This window comes from Lactuca virosa, chromosome 2 (genome assembly GCF_052849685.1).
Source record: "Lactuca virosa cultivar CGN04683 chromosome 2, Lactuca_virosa_CGN04683_v6, whole genome shotgun sequence".
NCBI classification, from domain to species: Eukaryota; Viridiplantae; Streptophyta; class Magnoliopsida; order Asterales; family Asteraceae; genus Lactuca; species Lactuca virosa.
In genome coordinates this window covers 70,004,235-70,024,408 of record NC_136427.1, presented here as the reverse complement: position 1 = coordinate 70,024,408, position 20,174 = coordinate 70,004,235, and the positions used below count along the sequence as shown (strand labels likewise).

At 30.7% G+C, this 20,174-nt stretch overlaps 2 protein-coding genes across 2 annotated transcripts; both read left to right on the top strand.

The window, feature by feature from the left end:
* Window positions 1-878: 878 nt before the first annotated feature.
* Window positions 879-1,454, top strand: LOC145157495 (uncharacterized). The gene has a single exon (XM_079076528.1). It carries the CDS (start codon window positions 879-881, stop codon window positions 1,452-1,454), a length of 576 nt encoding a protein of 191 aa, XP_078932654.1.
* A 764-nt stretch (window positions 1,455-2,218) lies between these two features.
* LOC145159162 (1,4-alpha-glucan-branching enzyme 1, chloroplastic/amyloplastic-like) lies at window positions 2,219-14,455 on the top strand. The gene is made up of 22 exons (XM_079078076.1): window positions 2,219-2,575; window positions 3,526-3,650; window positions 4,146-4,378; window positions 5,054-5,152; window positions 5,466-5,508; window positions 5,970-6,029; window positions 6,175-6,255; window positions 6,509-6,625; window positions 6,712-6,795; window positions 7,326-7,447; window positions 7,596-7,715; window positions 8,570-8,699; window positions 8,784-8,894; window positions 9,688-9,816; window positions 10,044-10,147; window positions 10,717-10,861; window positions 11,648-11,795; window positions 11,988-12,088; window positions 12,347-12,424; window positions 12,644-12,799; window positions 13,428-13,502; window positions 14,114-14,455. Exons 1-22 carry the CDS (start codon window positions 2,440-2,442, stop codon window positions 14,237-14,239), a joined length of 2,523 nt encoding a protein of 840 aa, XP_078934202.1. The 5' UTR covers window positions 2,219-2,439; the 3' UTR covers window positions 14,240-14,455.
* Window positions 14,456-20,174: the final 5,719 nt, after the last annotated feature.

Here is a 20,174-nt window from a genome sequence, read left to right as displayed (position 1 = left end):
GTTAACAAGTAAATATACATGTTATGATCCATCCTAAAAATTTACCCGAACCATCTATTTTACAAACTCACATTAACTATGACAGTATATCTTTCTAGACGATCGGGTGTGGGCAACGCGGACATCGCATTATCTGACGTGGCACACGCCTTAACAGCGCCATAACGCGGAACACCGCCCCAGGTCGCCGTTATGGGGCGTTACGCCATTAGCCGTGACCATGGTAACGCCATTTTTTTTGACCGTTGCACATTTGGTTCCGTTGAAAAACGGTAATATTACCGTTTAATACGGTGAATGTAAAAAAAAATTTACTACTTAAAAAATTAACTATATCAATACATATACCTCATTTTTACACTTCTATTTCTCTATATCTATCTCTATTTCTCTATCTCTATCTCTATTTCATTCAAAACAAAAAAAACCACTATAGATCAAAACCCGAATACCCCTCCTCCGAAGACAAACACATCGACTCCATTAGGTTTTGCGGGATATGAGGGATACATGAACCTTCTAACCTCCCAAAACTCACCACAAATTCCATATTCCGGCAATTTTTTCAATCCTGCCTCACCCCCACTACAATTCCCTACCTCGCCATTTATGCAACAAAATGCAAACATTCAACAAAACCTTTTTAACACATTCGGTCCCATGCGCCAAACAGTCACACAACCCACACCCACGCAAGAACCCGTTGTCGAGACGCAAACCGGGGGTAGTCAGAGAGCATCGGGAAAAAAGGGAGACCAAAAAAGAAAGGGAAAGAGGTTGTCGGGACAGATGAAACGGAAGCACCTCCAACATGGTGGACACCGGAGGAAGAGCATGCGTTGGCGGAGGCTTGGTGCGGTACTTCAAAACAACCAACTATGGGGAACGATATGAAGAGAGTTTCTTTTTGGGATGCCGTAATCGTCAAATTCCGCACAATTTTGAACAAGGGTGACACATATCGCAATAATGATATGCTTAGTGGCAAATGGACTCAAATTAGTCGGAAGTGCACCAAATTCAATTCCATATACAACAAACTTTCTTCGCAACGTCAAAGTGGTGCCAATGATTTCGATGTGTTTAGAGCCGCGATGGAGGAATATCACGTGCAAATGGGGCACGTATTTGAGTATGAAAAAGTATGGGACATAGTGAGGAAAGATCCAAAATGGATAAAAACGCCAACATCATCGGAACAACAATCAAAGAGGTCTCGTGGTTCGGGTTCGGTTGACGTTTCCGACGGACACACGAACATCGACCTCAACGCGGACACCGATGACATCCCGGACGAGTTTGATGACATCGAGGAAATCTCTCCGCCACGACGACCGATGGGGCGCGACAAAGCCAAGCGCGCGCAACGACATGTGCATGAGAATGAAAGTCGGCTTCGAGAGCACGACGAAATGAAAAAAAAAATTCGACGCCCACACGGAAATCGCAAATAAAAGATATGAATTGTAACGGGAGCATTTGGATTTCCTTCGTAAAGAAGCCGAAGAAGATCGTATATCGAAGGATTTGACAGTTCTTACGACAAACGAAGCAAATTTACCACCGAGACGAGCTGAAGTGATACGGATGATGAAGGCAAAGATCGAGAGCAAATACTTGGGCGAAGAATAGTTTGTTGGTGTTTTTTTTAATTATTAGGACTATCGTGTGTTTTTTTTCAATGTTTTTTTTTTGTTTGTATGGTATTTTTAATTTACTATTTAATGAAATTATGTTTTATTAATTTATATGTTTTTTATAGATATATGACATAAAAAAACGAATTAGAAATATATGAAGTAAAAGAAAATAAAACAAATTAGAATAATAGAAATTAAAAACATTAAAAAAAAAATTAAAAAAAAATAGAAAAATACAATGTGTTATCTCATGTTATTTGGTGTTGCCCATTTCCACCTTTGGTGTTATAACACCAAATTGTGACTAGGATGATGAGATGGACAATTTAGGTGTGATAACATGTAATAACATGTTACCCCACCTAGTAGTCTAAGTGAAAGAATATCCTACCATATTCTCATAAAGGCAAAAAAAAAAAAAAAAAAAAAAAAAAAAAAAAAAACTTTCTAAATCAAGTGAAAGGGAAAAACCTTTTGTGTAATGGCCTCTCATATCTCATCTAGTCCCCCCATGTGAATGGGCCATACAAGTAACTTTTCAAGTTTCAAGTTTCAACAATGGAGAATCCAAAATAACCCACAATGGGCCCCACATATGCACAGATTGCAAAATCTCCATCACTCCATGCATGATGCAACACGGCCGAAGCCCATCCACTTTCACATGCTGATGCATCAGTTAATTTATCACGGTTCTCTTGGCGCCTAGAACTCTGTGACTCTCTACCCCATTATAGATCTAAAATCTCACAAAGGGTTCTTGTTTCTTGATTATTAATCCAGAAACCATACAAGAAAAATGGTTTATACACTGCCTGGAATTCGATTGAATACTCTTCCATCAATTTCACACTCTGGTGCTGATCGGAGGAGTACGGTTGCTGCTTCTAGCTCTACAAATCTGTCACTCTTGTTGAGGAAAAGTTCATTAAGTCGTAAGTGTTTCATTTCAAGCATGCAATCCATGAAATCTGTTTTGATGATTTTGGGATTTCCGTCTCCACTTGTTTATGCTTAATTGTGTGCTTGAAAAATGGGTTTTCGTTTCTTTTTGCTTATGCTCAACTGGGTATTAAATATTTGAATTTTCACCGATGTGGGTTCTCGTTTTTGCTATATTTGTAAAGTGAAGGTCTCGATTTGTCGATTTGTTTTATTCTGCTTATGTTGAAGTGGGCATTTAGTGGTTTGTTTGATTGACGATCGAATGTTATGAATGCGCGAGTCTAAACATAAATTATGTCGACATTAATGGTGGAATAGTATTCGCATACAGAACTACCTTTCTTCAAATCCTAATTTTTCCTATCTGACATTGCATTTTGTTAGCGATTTTGATTGAATGTTTGCAAGTTTTTATGCGAACAAATACACAATCATAGGGGCGTTTTCAAAGTGATTATTGCAAATTCCAAAGAATCATAATCAGATAATTAGGTGTATACCACTAGGGCTAGTTAGGTAATTCTACATTTATCTCAATAGTTAATTTTCTTAAAGCAAATTCATATCTGCACATCTCCATATCTGGATCATTTGTCATCAAATAATAAAAAATTCAAAATCATAAGCTGATTACTTTGAAGTCAAATCATAATAATCAGTTTAAATTCACATCCAAACAATCTCCACATAAACAATTGTATCTTATTCAACTATTATGCTACTCTTTCAATCTTATGAACAATTCACTATATGAAATTGAAATATTCTGTTCTTTTTTTTAAGGTTTTGATTGGATCAATGGGGATATAACTCAATCCTGTAAACTATATATAGAGTGTTTTTCTTACTTAATACAAAAAGAACAACTTATTAAGTCCAAACTTTTTACAAATCTGCCCTCATATATGTTTTCCTTGTGTAATTTGATCTTTCTTTATAGGGAAGTTTATAGCTGGAAGATCTGAATCCCAATCATTTATAGTTAGTGCAACAGAGAAAGTGATTGATAATTCTTCTTCAACTGAGCAATTAGAAGCACTTGATGCAGATTCTGAACATTCCAAAGTATGTTTATATGCATGCATTCACATTTTCAAATTAGGGTATGTAATTGTATTATCAGAACAATTTTTATTCCACCAAAATAACAAAATTTTATTTTCATTTGTAGTTTTTTACACTATAAGATATTATAACACCCGTGGAAACTTTCGGGAGGAATGTTTTTAAATGGAAAATGATATGCATTTTGCTTCTTTATCTTTTGTATAAAGTTTTTGGTTGTTTATGTCGATTTTGACTTGAACAATTGTAATCAAGACTAATTCTTGAAATGTTACTTATAATTTTATTAGATCTTATAACACTATTTGTAAACGAATTTGAAAATAATAGTAGTATCAAGTATATGTTTATAAAATCTTATTGTTCTTTCTAACTTTCTAATTGAAGCTCTTTACTTTTGTAAACATATTAAGAGATAAGTTGTTTGATACTTGATTTAAGTAAATCATTTTTCCTCATACATTTTCCATGGTGCTTTCTGATTCTTTGATTCAGATAAATCTTGATGAAGAACAACTTGATGAAATGAATGAAAAGGATTTTGTTGCTTCACCAGTTCTTGTTGAAGATATTGCAGCTATGGAGGAAGTAGATTTAGTTTCTTTATTTGATATTGATAAAGAAAGTGAAGAAATTAGAAAATTATCGATTCCTCCTCCTGGAAAAGGGGAAAGAATATATGAAATTGATCCACTTTTAAGCAATCATCGTGAACATCTTGAATATAGGTGAGATATTTTTATTTTTATTAATTTTTAAAGCATCTTACTTTCATTTCTTTCTATTACAACATTCTACTTTGAAAAGTCTATCCAACTAATCAACTATTGCAATATCATTCAAATACATAGCACTATTCATTGCTATGATTTGGTAGATTTTATAATAAGCAATGCTTTAATAAGAATAACGTGAAATCTACAGAAAAGTCCCAAACTTTTGGGAAAAGTTTCAATAAAGTCATAAAAGATTATTTAACATTTTGCCCAAATTAACAAAAAAGTCCTTTTTTTATATTTGAACAACAAATGACAGATTATATGATTTTCTCAAAATAATGGGACTTTTCTGTTTAAAAAAATTAGGACTTTTTTGAAACTTTTCCCAAAAGTTTAGGACTTTTCTGTAGATTTCCCTAAGAATAACTGTAAGTGCAATGATGTAATTGAGTAGATTTTTGAAAGTAAAATGTCTTGATAAGAAAAAAAGTTTTGAAATGTCTTAATAAGAAAAAAACCGAAAGTATGCTATAAATTGGTAGATTTTTTAAAGTACAATGTTGCAATAGAAAGAAATTAAAGTAGGATGCTTTAATCAACAAATAAATGAAAGTACAATATTCATTTAGCCTTTTTTCTTAATACTTAATAATCATTTTGCTTTATGTATTCATTTTAATACAGATATTCACATTACAAGAAAATACGTGAAGCAATTGACAAATATGAAGGTGGTTTGGAGGCGTTTTCACGTGGTTATGAGAAATTAGGTTTCACTCGAAGGTATTTAATATTTATATTTATATTTATAAATAAATATTGGTGATATAATTATTAGTTTATTACATTGAAGCATATAATGTTATACAAATAACAAATTAAAATGTGATTTCGCGATATGATCTTGAAAGTTTGACTTTTTAGGGTCAAAAAGATTATGGAACCCTTTTAAGTGTCAAACTTTCAACCCATTTCACCCGTTTTGTTTTACTAATTTGACCTATTGAAGATAAAATATAACCCAAATCGACCCGTTTAAGGTAAACGGGTCGAAATTGCTACTTGTATTTGATTCTATTTTTGTTTATTTTTTCAGCAAAACAGGTATCACATATAGAGAATGGGCACCTGGGGCAAAGGTTTGTTATTTTTTCTGAATTTAAACTAATTATTATTGAAAATTGAAGTTACAATAATTATATAAAGATGTTTAGAATTGAGAAATGAAGTGATTATATCTATTTCTTTCTTCTAAATGACATGGGAATAATACAAATAAAATTGTTAAAATCATGTTTATATGCAGAAAAGTCATTATTTTGGGAAAATCACATAATCTGTCATTTCCTGTTAAAATTAAAAAAGGACCTTTTTGTTAATTTGGGCAAAATGTTAAATAATCGGGACTTTTCTGTTCAAAAAAAAAAATTAGGACTTTATCAAAAATTTCCAAAATAATGAGACTTTTCTGTATAAAACCCTAATGCTATTTGTATATATTTATATACATATGTTTGTAGTAGTACCTTATACATTTTTTTATTATTTATTTTTTTTTCTAAATGTTAATTTAACTAAAGTTATGTTTATTTAATTCTAGTCTGCTTCACTTATTGGAGATTTCAACAACTGGAATCCAAATGCTGATGTTATGACCCGGGTATGTAATATATTATTGATTGAATTATAACATATTTAAATTGGAATATTTTGCGATTTAAATCTCCAAAAATCAAAATTCGATTTTTTTAAGCGATAAATGGAGAATAATTTGTAACTTCTGATGCCATTTTTATTATAAACAGAATGAATTTGGTGTGTGGGAGATCTTTTTGCCAAACAATGTTGATGATTCTTCACCTATTCCTCATGGTTCTCGAGTAAAGGTAAAATTTTATATTTTTGATGACGTGGCATGATTTTGTTGCTGATGTGGACATATGATGTGTCAGGCTTATTAAAGAAGTTTCATTAAATAGTACCCAAGTTTTAGTTTTGTTCCAATGTAGTGAAGATATTGAAACATCAAAGGGACAATGTCACTATATATTCTAGTAACCAAATTCACAATTGTTTTATTGTTTTATAAATAAATGGAGTCAATCTTTATATTATATGAATATTTATGACAAATTTTAGATTCGTATGGAAACGCCATCTGGCATCAAAGACTCGATTCCTGCTTGGATAAAGTTTTCAGTACAGGCACCTGGTGAGATTCCTTATAATGGAATATACTATGATCCACCACAAGAGGTATTTATCATTTAAAATTTAAATAATTATTTTTTTAATTGCATTTTGTTATGGATAATTGATGATATGGTGAAAATTTTTAATAGGAAAAATACGTGTTTCAACATCCACGACCAAAGAAGCCGAAATCTCTTAGGATTTATGAGGCACATGTGGGAATGAGTAGTACAGTGTGTATCTCTTTCTCCTCTCTAATGATTATATAGATTAAATCTTTTGTTTTGTAGTGTTGTTAGATAAGAGATAAAAAATGAAAAATAAAAAGTTGTTATTGAACTTATTGGAAGGAATGGAATCCGTTAAAGGAATTGGAATATGAAGGAATTGTAATCTTTCTTGTGTTTGGTTGATAGAGGCGAAAAGAGAACGATGAAAAAGAAAGAATATGTGTGTGTTATAATGGATTTATAAGGACAATTTGGTCTTTTAGTGAAAAATTCAACAATGAATTTCACTTTCTACAACTCCATCCCTAGGAATGATAAATTCCCTCAAACATGGATTTTGAATTCCGGAATTCAATTCCAATGGTTTGGCACTTTGAATGGAATTTGAGATTCCAATTCCTTCTATGAACCAAACATGGCACATTGGTTTTTTAGCGTTAATGTTGTTAGGATGTGATGTTAATATGTGTTATGAATGTAAATGATAAGTTATTATCACAAATATTGATTGTATTTTATATATTTTTTTATAGGAACCAATGATCAACACGTATGCTAACTTTAGAGACGATGTTCTCCCTCGTATAAAAAAACTCGGTTACAATGCAGTTCAAATCATGGCTATTCAAGAGCATTCATATTATGCTAGCTTTGGGTACTTCTTTATCTGTTATTGTTATTGTCATTGTTATTGTTATTGTTTCTGTTATTGTTATTATTATTGTTATTGTTATTGTTCATCTGATATTGTTATTGTTATACTGTGTTTAATGAAAAGTTGAATATATTGTTTGATGAAATAGGTACCATGTGACAAATTTTTTTGCACCTAGTAGTCGATGTGGAACTCCAGATGATCTTAAATCAATGATTGATAAAGCACATGAATTAGGTCTAGTTGTTCTCATGGATATTGTGCATAGGTAAGTATTATATGATTGTTAAATTTTACTAATTTTTTTTATGCCATCTTTACCTGAAAAACAAAATAAAATTTCTGCTACTATGCTTATTAATGTGGTTATCTAAGTTGCTAACAAATTTATAATATCATTTGACCACTTGACCATTTTCTGCAGTGATTAAACATATATAGTTTTTTTGACCTTTTGAAAAATAACCATTTCCCCCATTTTATCAATTTAGCCACTGAAGTATTTTTATAATAAATAAATGTACAAAATGGTAAAGGTAAGTTGTGCTTATTTGTAATTTAGACTTTTTAAAAACCGGGTAACCGTTAAATGTTCTTTTAAATGGTCAAAAAAAAGTATAATCTTTTAATTACTATAAAAATAGTTAAGCAATTATTTGGTTTTTATGCAGAAAAGTCCCATTATTTTGGGAATTTTTTTGATAAGGTCCTAAATCTTTTTTTTTTTTTTAACAGAAAAGTCCCATTATTTCGGTAAAAACACATAATCTGTCATTTCTTCTTAATATAAAAAAAGGACTTTTTGTTAATTAGGGCAAAATGTTAAATAATCAGGACTTTTCTGTTCAAAAAAAAAAAAAATTTACGACTTTATCAAAAAATTTCCCAAAATAATGGGACTTTTCTGCATAAAACCCAACAATTATTACATTTTACTTTGTTTTTTGTATTTTTAACCGAAATTGACCCACTTTTACATAAACATGTCTAAATCTACCCCATCTTATTATAAGATAACAAATGAAGTAAAACTGAAGGCTTTTTTTTTTCCTCTTTCAGTAATATGGTATCTACCAATTTGATTCTATTATTTATTTATATGAATTAATTTTTTAAATGCAGTCATTCATCAAACAACACATTAGATGGTTTAAATATGTTTGATGGAACTGATAGTCAATACTTTCATTCTGGAGAAAGGGGTTATCATTGGATGTGGGATTCTCGCCTTTTTAACTATGGACATTGGGAGGTAAAATTTTGAAAAAAAAAAAAAAAAAACTTAATTGATGATGAATTCATTTGTTATTAGCACATAAAATCAATGTTTTTTCAGGTGTTAAGATATCTTCTTTCAAATGCAAGATGGTGGTTGGATGAATATAAGTTTGATGGATTTAGATTTGATGGAGTCACTTCAATGATGTATACACATCATGGTTTACAGGTAAATTAGTGCATTGTGTATAATACAATGAATTTTTCAAAGTGTAATGTTTTAATAAGGAAAAAAAACTGAAAGACTAATGTTGTAATAGGAATAAATGAAAGTAGAATACTATAATACACAAATAAATGTTGTAATAGATGTTAAGTACTTTTCTTTATCGGTTTATTAATATTATATATAGCATTCTATTTTCATTTCTACTTTGAAAAGTCGGGTTTTATGCAGAAAAGTCTCATTATTTAGGGAAATCTTTTAATAAAGTCCTAAATTATTAAACAGAAAAGTCCCGATTATTTGATTTTACACGATAATCTTTCATTTTCTGTTAAAATAAAACTAAGGACTTTTTCGTTAATCTGGGAAAAATATTAAATAATTGGGACTTTTCTGTTCAAGAAAAAAAAAATTAGAACTTTATCAAAAGTTTTCCCAAAATAATGAGACTTTTCTGCATAAAACCCTTGAAAAGCCTACCAAATTATACCAGTGGCATTCAAATACAAAAGCAACTTTCCCTACAATAATTGGATAGATTTTTCAGTGTTTAATTTCGTAATAAGAAAAGAAAAGTGAAAAGTCAATGCTATGATTGGGTAGACTTTTGTCCTAGAAAGATAATAAATTGAAAGTATAATGTTGTGATAATAGGAAGAAATGGAAGTAGTAGTATATAATACAGATATTAATGAAACTCTGTTGCTATTTAAGTAGCCTTTAATTATATGCATTTAGTATTGAGTGTATCAAATCAAAGCTAATTTTGTAATTAAACTCATTTTATTATATTTAGGTAGCTTTTACTGGAAACTACAGTGAGTATTTTGGGTTAACAACTGATGTTGATGCTGTGGTTTATTTGATGCTTGTTAATGATCTTATTCATGGCCTCTTCCCTCAAGCAATCTCCATTGGTGAAGATGTATGTCTCTTTTCATCCTATATTGTGATCAAATATTATCTTCAATCTAAGTTATAAGGGTAAAATGGTCATTTAGACACGGTTCATTCAGCCCTAGAAGGATCATGTATTTGTTCATACAACACTTTGTTTTTTAGACAGACATCAAATTCATCTATCTGATTAAACACTTAATGAGATAATTTGTGTAAAGCTTTATGCAAAGTTTGACTTTGACTTTTTTGCAGGTGAGTGGAATGCCAACATTTTGTATTCCTGTACAAGATGGTGGTGTGGGATTTGATTATCGTTTGCATATGGCAGTTGCTGATAAGTGGATTGAGCTTCTTAAGTATGCAAAATTCTAAAATTCTAATTTCTTTTATGTCTTTTCTTATGAGTAAAAAGTTTCATATTGCAATAATTAGTTATGATTTTCTGATTATGATTTCTTCACTTCATTCTATGGATAGATGTTGAAAGAAAAGATGAAAGAGATAAGAGAAAAAGTGTTAAGATGAATGTGTGCATATGGATAATAGATGTTTATAGATTTCCTAATTTACCCCTTGGGCATCTACTTATGTGAAATAACAATGCCCTTTTATTCTTCCTACCAATATTGTCTTTTTACACATAAATATACCTATAGTTTTCACTCATAATAGCAACATACTTTTAAGGATATATATGTAATTTGACATTTTACAAGGATATAGATGTAATTATAAAAGTTTACAAGGATATAGAATCTATAGATGGAATTCTCCCTTTAGTTTTGGGAAAGTATTAGGTTTAGGAGTGCTAATACTACTAGCCAATATTTACATATAACTTATATATGACCATAAAAAAATTGCATTTTGAACATTATTATTATTATTATTATTATTATTTATTTATTTATTATTTTTGGCATAGGCTAAGGGATGAAGATTGGAAAATGGGAGATATAATTCACACACTTACTAACAGAAGATGGTCAGAAAAGTGTGTTTGTTATGCAGAAAGTCATGATCAAGCTTTAGTTGGTGATAAAACTATTGCATTTTGGCTTATGGATAAGGTTATAACTATTTTATTTATTATTTATTTTTTTTTTCAAATAAAATACTCTTTTACCATTGTGCATTTCAAAATTTTGATTGTTTTGGGTAACTTTGATACGGAAACTGTAAAGTAATCTTAAAAAAGACATTATATTTTGTGTTTTATCCGGATTAAATCTCAAATTTATTTTTTGCCTGAAAAAGACCTTGTATTATTTCATTTTTTTCTGGCCCCTTTAGTCTTTTTTTTTTTCAAAAAAATTGTAAAATGTGAGGGTTTTTTGAGGAAAGCTAAAAAAAATTGAGGATTTATTTTGAAGCATTTAGAAGGTTTTTGGAAAAAAAAAATACAAAGTTGAGGGCTTTTTCGGAAAAAACGAAAAAATACAAGGTCTTTTTCAATCAAAAAATAATTTTAAGGTTTAATCCAGAAAAAACACAAAATATAAGGTCTTTTTTGAGATTAACCCTTTTTATAACGATTTTCAAAAAGGACTAAATGTTCATTTATCAATAACTTTGTATTTTTTTTTCACAGTTTATGCAACAAACTGTTTTTTATATGAAATATGCATTACTTTATAAGTAATCTGTTTAACTAGTTGAAAATTGTGGTTGCATAAATTGGTTAGAAAGTGAATTATTGTTGCATAAATAAGTATTTAACTGTTGCATAAATGGTTTTAGTAACGTTTTTTTTTTACCAATTTAGAAAAGAAGTGAAAGTGCTTTTTTTATTTTTTATTTTTATTTTCATGAAGTTGAGTCTAAATTGAAATAATATTTTTGTTGAATTGACACAGGATATGTATGAATTCATGGCATTAGATAGACCTTCAACTCCTCTTATAGATCGTGGAATTGCATTGCATAAAATGATACGTCTTATTACAATGGGATTAGGTGGAGAAGGATATTTAAATTTCATGGGAAATGAATTTGGGCATCCTGGTATGTATTTTACCATTTTACCCTTCTTAATATATAATATACCAACATATGTATGTATACCTACATTTCTTTATCCATAATAACAATTCCCTTTAGAAAGAATAGCATCAACATACTTATGTTTCTTTAACAATAAAAGTACATATTGGTAAAATGTAAATATGTTAAATTCCAATTTTGCCCCTTGATCAGAGTGGATAGATTTTCCAAGAGCTGATCAACAGCTTCCAGATGGAAGGTTTATACCTGGGAATGGTAATAGCTTTGATAAGTGTAGGCGAAGATTTGATCTGGTAAGATCAGTTAATATATTAAATATGATTATAATCTATAAACACTAATTAAATTAATCATGTAATTATTTAAATTAAGTAATTCAGAAGGTTGGAATTGGAATTGAGATTCCATTCCATGGCATGTTTAACTGCCAAATGGAATTGGAATTCAATTCCTCACTCGAATCCTTTAAATTTCATGTTTAATGGATTTCATCATTCCGTTTTTCTTTTTCATCAAATTACCAAAATACCCTTTTTCACTCATATTCATAGGGCGATGCCGATTATTTAAGATACCATGGATTGCAAGAATTCGATCAGGCTATGCAACATCTTGAAGAAGCTCATAATGTAAGTAAATTTGTCTTTAAATTTTTCATTTTTTTTCTTTGTGGGCCCCATTTGTTATCATGTCGAGACAAAAGTTGCAATCTTTTGTCCTACTTAAAAAAGGTGGGACATGGATTGTGCAAAAGACCTAAATGCCCTCCACATCTTTGTTATTGAAAATAGATTAGATTGCTATTATGTGTAAAAGTAAAATATATTGCTATTATTGCTATTGTGCAGTTCATGACTTCAGGACACCAATATATATCAAGGAAACACGAGGGCGAAAAAGTAATTATATTTGAAAGAGAAGACTTGGTTTTCGTGTTTAATTTCCATTGGTATAACAGTTATTCAGACTACAGGGTCGGATGTTTACACCCCGGAAAGTATAAGGTATGCTTTTGTAAATTATACTTATCCGATTTTTTTGAATATTTAGTGTCAAAGTAATCAGAAAATTAAATATTAAAGTTAACTGATTATCTGATACTTTAAGGGTTAAATGCAAGAAATAACAATGTATTTTTTTTCCTATATCAACATTATACTTTGACATTTTTACCCAAATACAAAATAATTTCCATTTCTATAAGTGTGTAGACTTTTTAAAGTTTAATTTCCTGATGAGAAATTAAAGATTAAATGGACTAAATAGCAACATATTTCATTTATTTGTTTTTTATAGCATTCTACTCTCTTTTCTTTCTATTACAACAATCTACTTCCAATTTTTTTTTCTTATTAAGGCATCATACTTTGAAAAATGTAGCAAATTATAGCATTTTACTTTTAATACACTATTTAATGAAAGTATATTGATGTTTTTTGCATTTAACCCTATGTCAAAAAAAAAAAAAAAATTGTAAGTACAAGTGATGTTAATAGGAAAGAATGAAATTAGGAACATGTAATACACAAATAAATAAAAGTATTCCTTGCATTTAATCCGATACTTTATTTCTGATTCTAATTACTTTAAAAAAAAAAATACACATTCTATTCTAACTATACATTTTTTCAGATTGCCCTAGACTCTGATGATAGCTTATTTGGAGGCTTCGATAGACTCGACCATGAGGCAGAATTTTTCACCTTTGTAAGTAATTTCAATTCAAAATGTTTCATCCGACGGAATCGGAATTCCAGATTCCATTCCAAGGCATGTTTGGTTGCCATATGGACGGAATCCAATTCCGTCGGACTCCTTCAATTCTATTCTACCTTTTTATTTAGGGTTAATCTAAAAAAAACCCTTATATTTTGTGTTTTTTCTTTATTAAACCTCAAATTTATTTTTTGGCCGAAAAAGACCTTGTATTTTTTCATTTTTTCCGAAAAAGCTCTCAACTTTGTATTTTTTTCCAAAAAAAACCCTCAACTTTCTAAATGCTTCCAAATAAACCCTCTAACTTTTTTAGCTTTTCTCGAAAAAACCCTCACATTTCACAATTTTTTTGGTAAAAAAATGACTAAAAGGGCCAGATCGAAAAAATGAAAACACACAAGGTCTTGTTTAGACAAAATAAATTTGAGGTCTAATCCGGAGAAAACACAAAATATAAGGTCTTTTTTGAGATTAACCCTTTTATTAAAAGACCAAAATACCAATATTATAGAGTTGAAGTTTCTTTGGATTCCAAATCCTTTAACAGATTCTATTCCCTTTTTTTTTTTTTTTTTTTTTTTTTTTTTTTTTTTTTTTTGTAGGAAGGAAACCATGATAACCGACCTCGATCATTTATGGTGTATGCACCTGCCCGAACTGCAGTGGTTTACAAGCTCATAACTGATGTGGTGGACCCCACACCATTAGGGCAGCATCAAATTAGTTGACCGGATTCTGGATGCTGACGTGGCATAAAATTTGGGGGGATTTTTGTTGGTAATCTTGTTGTTAGCACTAATAAAGTAAGGTAATTGCGGTGTATGTGTAGTTAAAATGTTTGTTGCAATGTATAGCCTTTAGAAAAACAAATGTTTTTTACAATGAGATTGTATGTAGTTTATACATCTAGTAATCTTTAGAGTAAATATATAAATGTTTTTAAATTTTTTTTTGAAGTTTGAGGAAACGAGAGTGGAATATTTTGATTTATCTATATGCAGAAATGGGTTAATTTTAAGTTATAGGGGTAAACTTATAAGGCCCGTTATAAGTGTTTGTAATCTCCTAAATTTGCTTTACTTAACAAAAATGGTTCGGTATTTTAGTTTACAATTTTGAAATAATATCTAGTGATGCCTATGAGGTATTCTCTAAAATGTTGTATTTGGAAGCTTACCATATAAAATTGAAACCAATGTTTTAAAATTAAAATCACAAAATGACTACTTATGTTGTGAAAAAAGGTTTGAGATTTTCTGACATAAAACTTGTGAATTTCTTGAACTAATGTTAAAATTGGTTAAGATTAATATTTTTATTAAAAATGCATTTAAAATTGAAAACAAATAACAATCTAAAAAAGAAAACGGCTGCGGTTTTATTATTGAAAGAAAATTATGTAATACAAAGAAAGGTAAATAAGACAATAGAAAAATTATGTGTGATTAACCTAGCTAAATGGCTAAATAAAAGACCCAATATAAATAAGCCCCGAAAAATATTTTATTAAACTAACATCACCCTCAAACTCACAATGTGACCGTAATAAATACCAAGAGTTTGTCAGACAAAAAACAGAATTGAGATGTCGATTGAACCTTCATGAAAAAAAATCAGCAATCTGTAAGGTTGATGGGACATATGGTGGCGAGATAGTCCCGAGCTACAAGTAATGACGAGTGAAATGACAATCAATCTCAATATGTTTTGTCTACTCATGGAAAACAAAATTCTTCGCAATATGCATCGTACTTTTGTTGTCACAATATAAGGTGGCAGGCTGAGAAATGACAACACTCATATCTGCAAGAAGCCATCCTAACCAAATCAAATCATAACTAGTCACAACCATAGCATGATGCTTAGCCTTTATAGAAGAACTAGAGACATCATGTTTCTTACTTTTCCATGAGATTAATGAATATCCAACGAAAATACAAAACCTTGTCGTGGACTTGCGATCATTAGGATCACCATCCTAATCAACATTATTGTAGGCATGCAACTCTAGTGAAGACGTGCAAAGGGACCAAGAGACTATGAAACTGAGTTCCATGAAGATATCTCAAGATACGAAGAACAACTCCCCATTAAATAGTAGGAGGAGCTGTAATAAAATTGACTAACTACATGAACTACATAAGCTATGTCGGGGCAAGTGACATTAAGATAAACTAGAGTGCCCACAATAATATGACACAAGCTCGGATCTGAAAAAGGAACACCATTAGTTGTAAAATACCGAACATCGGTTTCAAGGGGTGTATCAACAATCATTTTTTCAGTGAGCCGAGCACATTCAAACAGATCGGATATGTATTTCAACTGAGATAGAAAATAACCCTTCGAAGATTGAGAAACCTCAATACCCAAAAAAATAATGCAACATTCTTAAGTCTTTCATAGCAAATCAATGAGCCAAATCACACTTTAAAGACTCAATATTATTATCATCATCACTAGTAATAATCATATTATCCACATATAGGGATAAGAGAATGCATCCTACACTCGTACATCTAACGAACAATGCCAATTGTGATTACAAGAAACAAAACCAATAGAAGTAATAATTGTAGAGAAATTCTCAAACCAAGCTTGAGGAGCTTGTTTGAGACCATATACAGCTTTCTAAAGTCAACAAACTTTACCTAGCTGGTGAGCAATACTTTGGGGAAGGAGCCATGTAGACCTCCTCATGAAGATCACAGTTCAAGAACGCATTCTTGACATCCATTTGGAAAATCTTCCACTAACATATGAATAAAACTGCTATAAGAGTATGACTTTTCATTATCTTCTCAACTGGGGCAAAGTCTCTTTATAGTCCATACCATACTTTTGTGAGTATCCTTTTGCAACAAGTTTGGCCTTGTACCATTCAACTGACCCTTTAGACTTTGTTTTAATCTTGTATACCCAACGCCAACCAATCATATGCTTTTTAGGTGGGAGTGGAACAAGATCCCACGTATGAGTGTGGTGAAGAGTCGTAGTTTCTTAGGCAAATCATTTTTCCAAAAGGATTATGTATATTGGTAATAAACGAAGTAAAAAAATCCAAATAGGATGAATAAGAAAACTCTGGGAGGTTGGTAGACTTATGAGTACGAGTGGACTTACGAAGTGGTGGAAGACCCATGGTCACAACAGGTTGAGGACCAGTCTAAAGAGTAGGTGGAACAAGAATAATGTTTGATGTTGTAGGTGTATCATGTACTTAGTCATCAGATTTAATATCATCGTTTTCAACATTAATAGGATCAATAACTTGTATATTTGACTTTATTAGGTCATACGGGTGAGCAGGAATGGAGAAGAACAAGATATGCCCCAAAAAAGAGACATATCGTGGGACATACAATTTTTGACTCATTGGATCAAAGTAACAATATCCTTTCTGAAAAATACCATATCCCAGAAAACACATAAGGCTATCATGGAGACAACCTATTCCGCTCAACATGAGGGTGGAGAACAACACAGGTGTACCCAAAAACTCGTAATAAGGAGTAATCGCGTAAGCAACCATATAACTTCTTGAATGGAGACATACCAGAGTTATGTGAAGTATGGATTTATTTGATAACGTAGAAAGTAGTTAGGAGAGCTTCTCCCCAAAAACCCTAGGAATGTCATATGATAGTAACAAAGATCGGACAATTTCAAAAATATGTCTATGTTTTCTCTCCGCGACACCGTTTTGTTGAGGAGTATCTGTACATAAGAATAGTGTATGGTTCCATTAGATGAGAGTGGTTGTGCGAAAATCATTATAGGTATACTCACCCCCCGAGTCACATTCAAAATATTTTATAACAATTAGATGTTGTGTCTTGACAAGAGCTCTAAATTCTTGTAGATTATAAAGAAATTAGACATGTGCTTCATGAAATAAACCCAAGTATAGAAAGTATAATCATCTATAAACAAAACATAATAAGTGGATCCTCCTTTTGAAGACACTGGGAGACAAAATACATCAAAATACACAAGATCAAAAGGAGAAAAAGAGAAAGACACACGTTTAGTAAATGGAAAACCTAGAAAATTTGGCCAATTTACAATCATTACAATTAGAAATATCACAACTATTCAAATAGCCCAAAACACCTATAGATACTAGAAACTATAAACGTGAAGCTAACACATGCCCAAATGAGAATGCCAAAGATAAAAAAAAAACATGAGACGAATGACTCAAATGGAAAGACGACAAATTAATACTACTGGCAACAACATCCGACACTTTGAATTGATCCAAGACATATAGCTCTCCTGTATTACCGTCAGCCCCAATCACCCTTTAGGAGCGTGAATCAAGTACACAACAAAGAGAATTAGAAAAGAAAACCCAATAACCGTATCTACACAACATATTGACTGAAGCAAGGCTTAAAGCAAGTGTGAGAATATAATAGACATTAGTAAGTGATATATGAGGGATTACAATAGAACCAACACCCTCTACATGCATAGATGTAGCATTGAAAAGCATGATTGGAATGGGCGATCAATGAGACAAAGAAATAAATGATGAAAAATAAGACATCATATGATGAGATGCACTAGAATCCAAGATCTATAAAGATGAAAGAATACCTAAAGAACAAGATAAAGAAATAACTAAATGAGACGTAGATGCAGACATAGTTGCGTAATTGTAAGCAAGGAACTATCTGAACTGTTCAAAAACTTGAGGATCCAACTCAAATGATGACGTGGTGGTACATGAAGAGTAGTTTATACTAGATGTGAAACATCAATAGAATGTGGAGTACAAGGGTTACGTGGATGGAATGATGGCGAAAACAATCCAGATGGTCTGTTTTGTTGCTGCTTTGCCTTGTTCAGTAACAATGGGCACTGAGACTTCAAATGGTTCTTTTGTGTGTAGTAAGCACATTCATCAAAATAAACTTTGAGGGCTGATATATTCTTTGGATAAATACCAACAATAACCACAGCAAACAAACAACAATCAACAAATGGAAAAAGACAACGAAAATTACCAAACATCGATAAACAGTGACCAAACGAACAACTGGTGCCCAAAACAATTTTTTTTTTGATGAACAGTACCGAGTCGATGAATAATACCGAGCAATGAATAGTATCTTTGATGAACATTAGTGATAAATAGTAACCCACGACGAACAATACCCTTTTTTTATCTTTCAACGAACAATAATAAATCGATTTACAATTATAAAATGAAAAAAAGAAATTAATTTTGGATCGGATAACATTTGATACCATGAAAACTAATAACAATCTAAAGAGAACATTATTGAAGGAAAACTGTGTAATACAAAAAAAAATGTAAATAAGACTATAAATTGGAAAACTCTCTAAGTTAAAAGTAGCTAAAGGGTAAATAAAAGGCCCAAAATAAATACGTTTAAAATTACTTTATTAAGGTAACAAAAATAAGGTAAATTAAAAATAAATATTTTGCAAGTTTCTATCTACTTTTCTATTTCCTAGATCAAGACAAGTGTCAAATTAAGAAGATGAAGAATTTAATATATTTCATACATTATTATTTTGTATTTCTATGAGCAGAAAAATAGATAAAAAAATATGAAGATATTTAATTTTTCATCTTAAAATTGATTAAGATAAATATTTTTGTTTATAAAAAAAATAATGTTTTCAAAATAAGATAGGAAAACCTCCGGAAAAGTTCTAATATTTCACCATAGTTTACCAAAAAATCCCAAACTAAAATTTGTTTATAAAAAAATTCCAATTATCGGTAAAAATTACGATTTGATCATTTTTTTTTCCGGTTTCATTACTTACCTGGTTCCATTAAAGTCCTATTATTTTACCATAATTTATGAATACGTGCCAAATTAAAATTAAGTGATGACTTAGTCATTTTCTTCCTGTAACATACATATTACCGGTGTCATTGCTGACCTTGACGCATAGTCATTAAATAAGCTGATGATATGGATATATTGGGTTATATAATATTATGTTAACCATAAAAAAATGATATCCTGATCTACTGTATATTTTTTGAAATATAAAATGCATCCAACGAAAACTGCAATAATTACATAAACTAACAACAAATTCGTCATTTTTAAGTTTATAAAAAATTTCAAATTGTCTATCTAATCTTATATAACCCAGTATATCTATCTCATTAGCTCATTTCCCACCATTTTCCCAAAAAACACACATTTTACCGGTTTCATTGTTGATCTGGATACATAATCATAAATGAGCCGATGAAATGGATATCAAATTTTACGTTAAACGTAACATTATATAACCCATTATATCTATCTTATCTGTTCAAAAAAAAAATTAATGACTAGACGTCCAGATCAGCAATGAATCCAGTAAAATGTATGTTAAATGGAGAAAATGGTCAAATCATTACTTAATTTTATTTGGGACTTATTCGTAAATTATAATAAAATAAAGAGACTTTATGTCACACCCCGCTAAAGCGGAAACACGAGGCGTGGCAGTATAAAGGGTCTCATAGCAAAAGTTTAAAGATAACACCAACCATAGTATTAAAAATCATTACAAATTTACAATGAGTTTGAACAACTTTTAAAAGAAATTACAATGTAAATTGAAATACAATGCATGCGAATGCTCCTAAAAGTGATGTGTCCCTAAGTGTGACTTACTCGATGA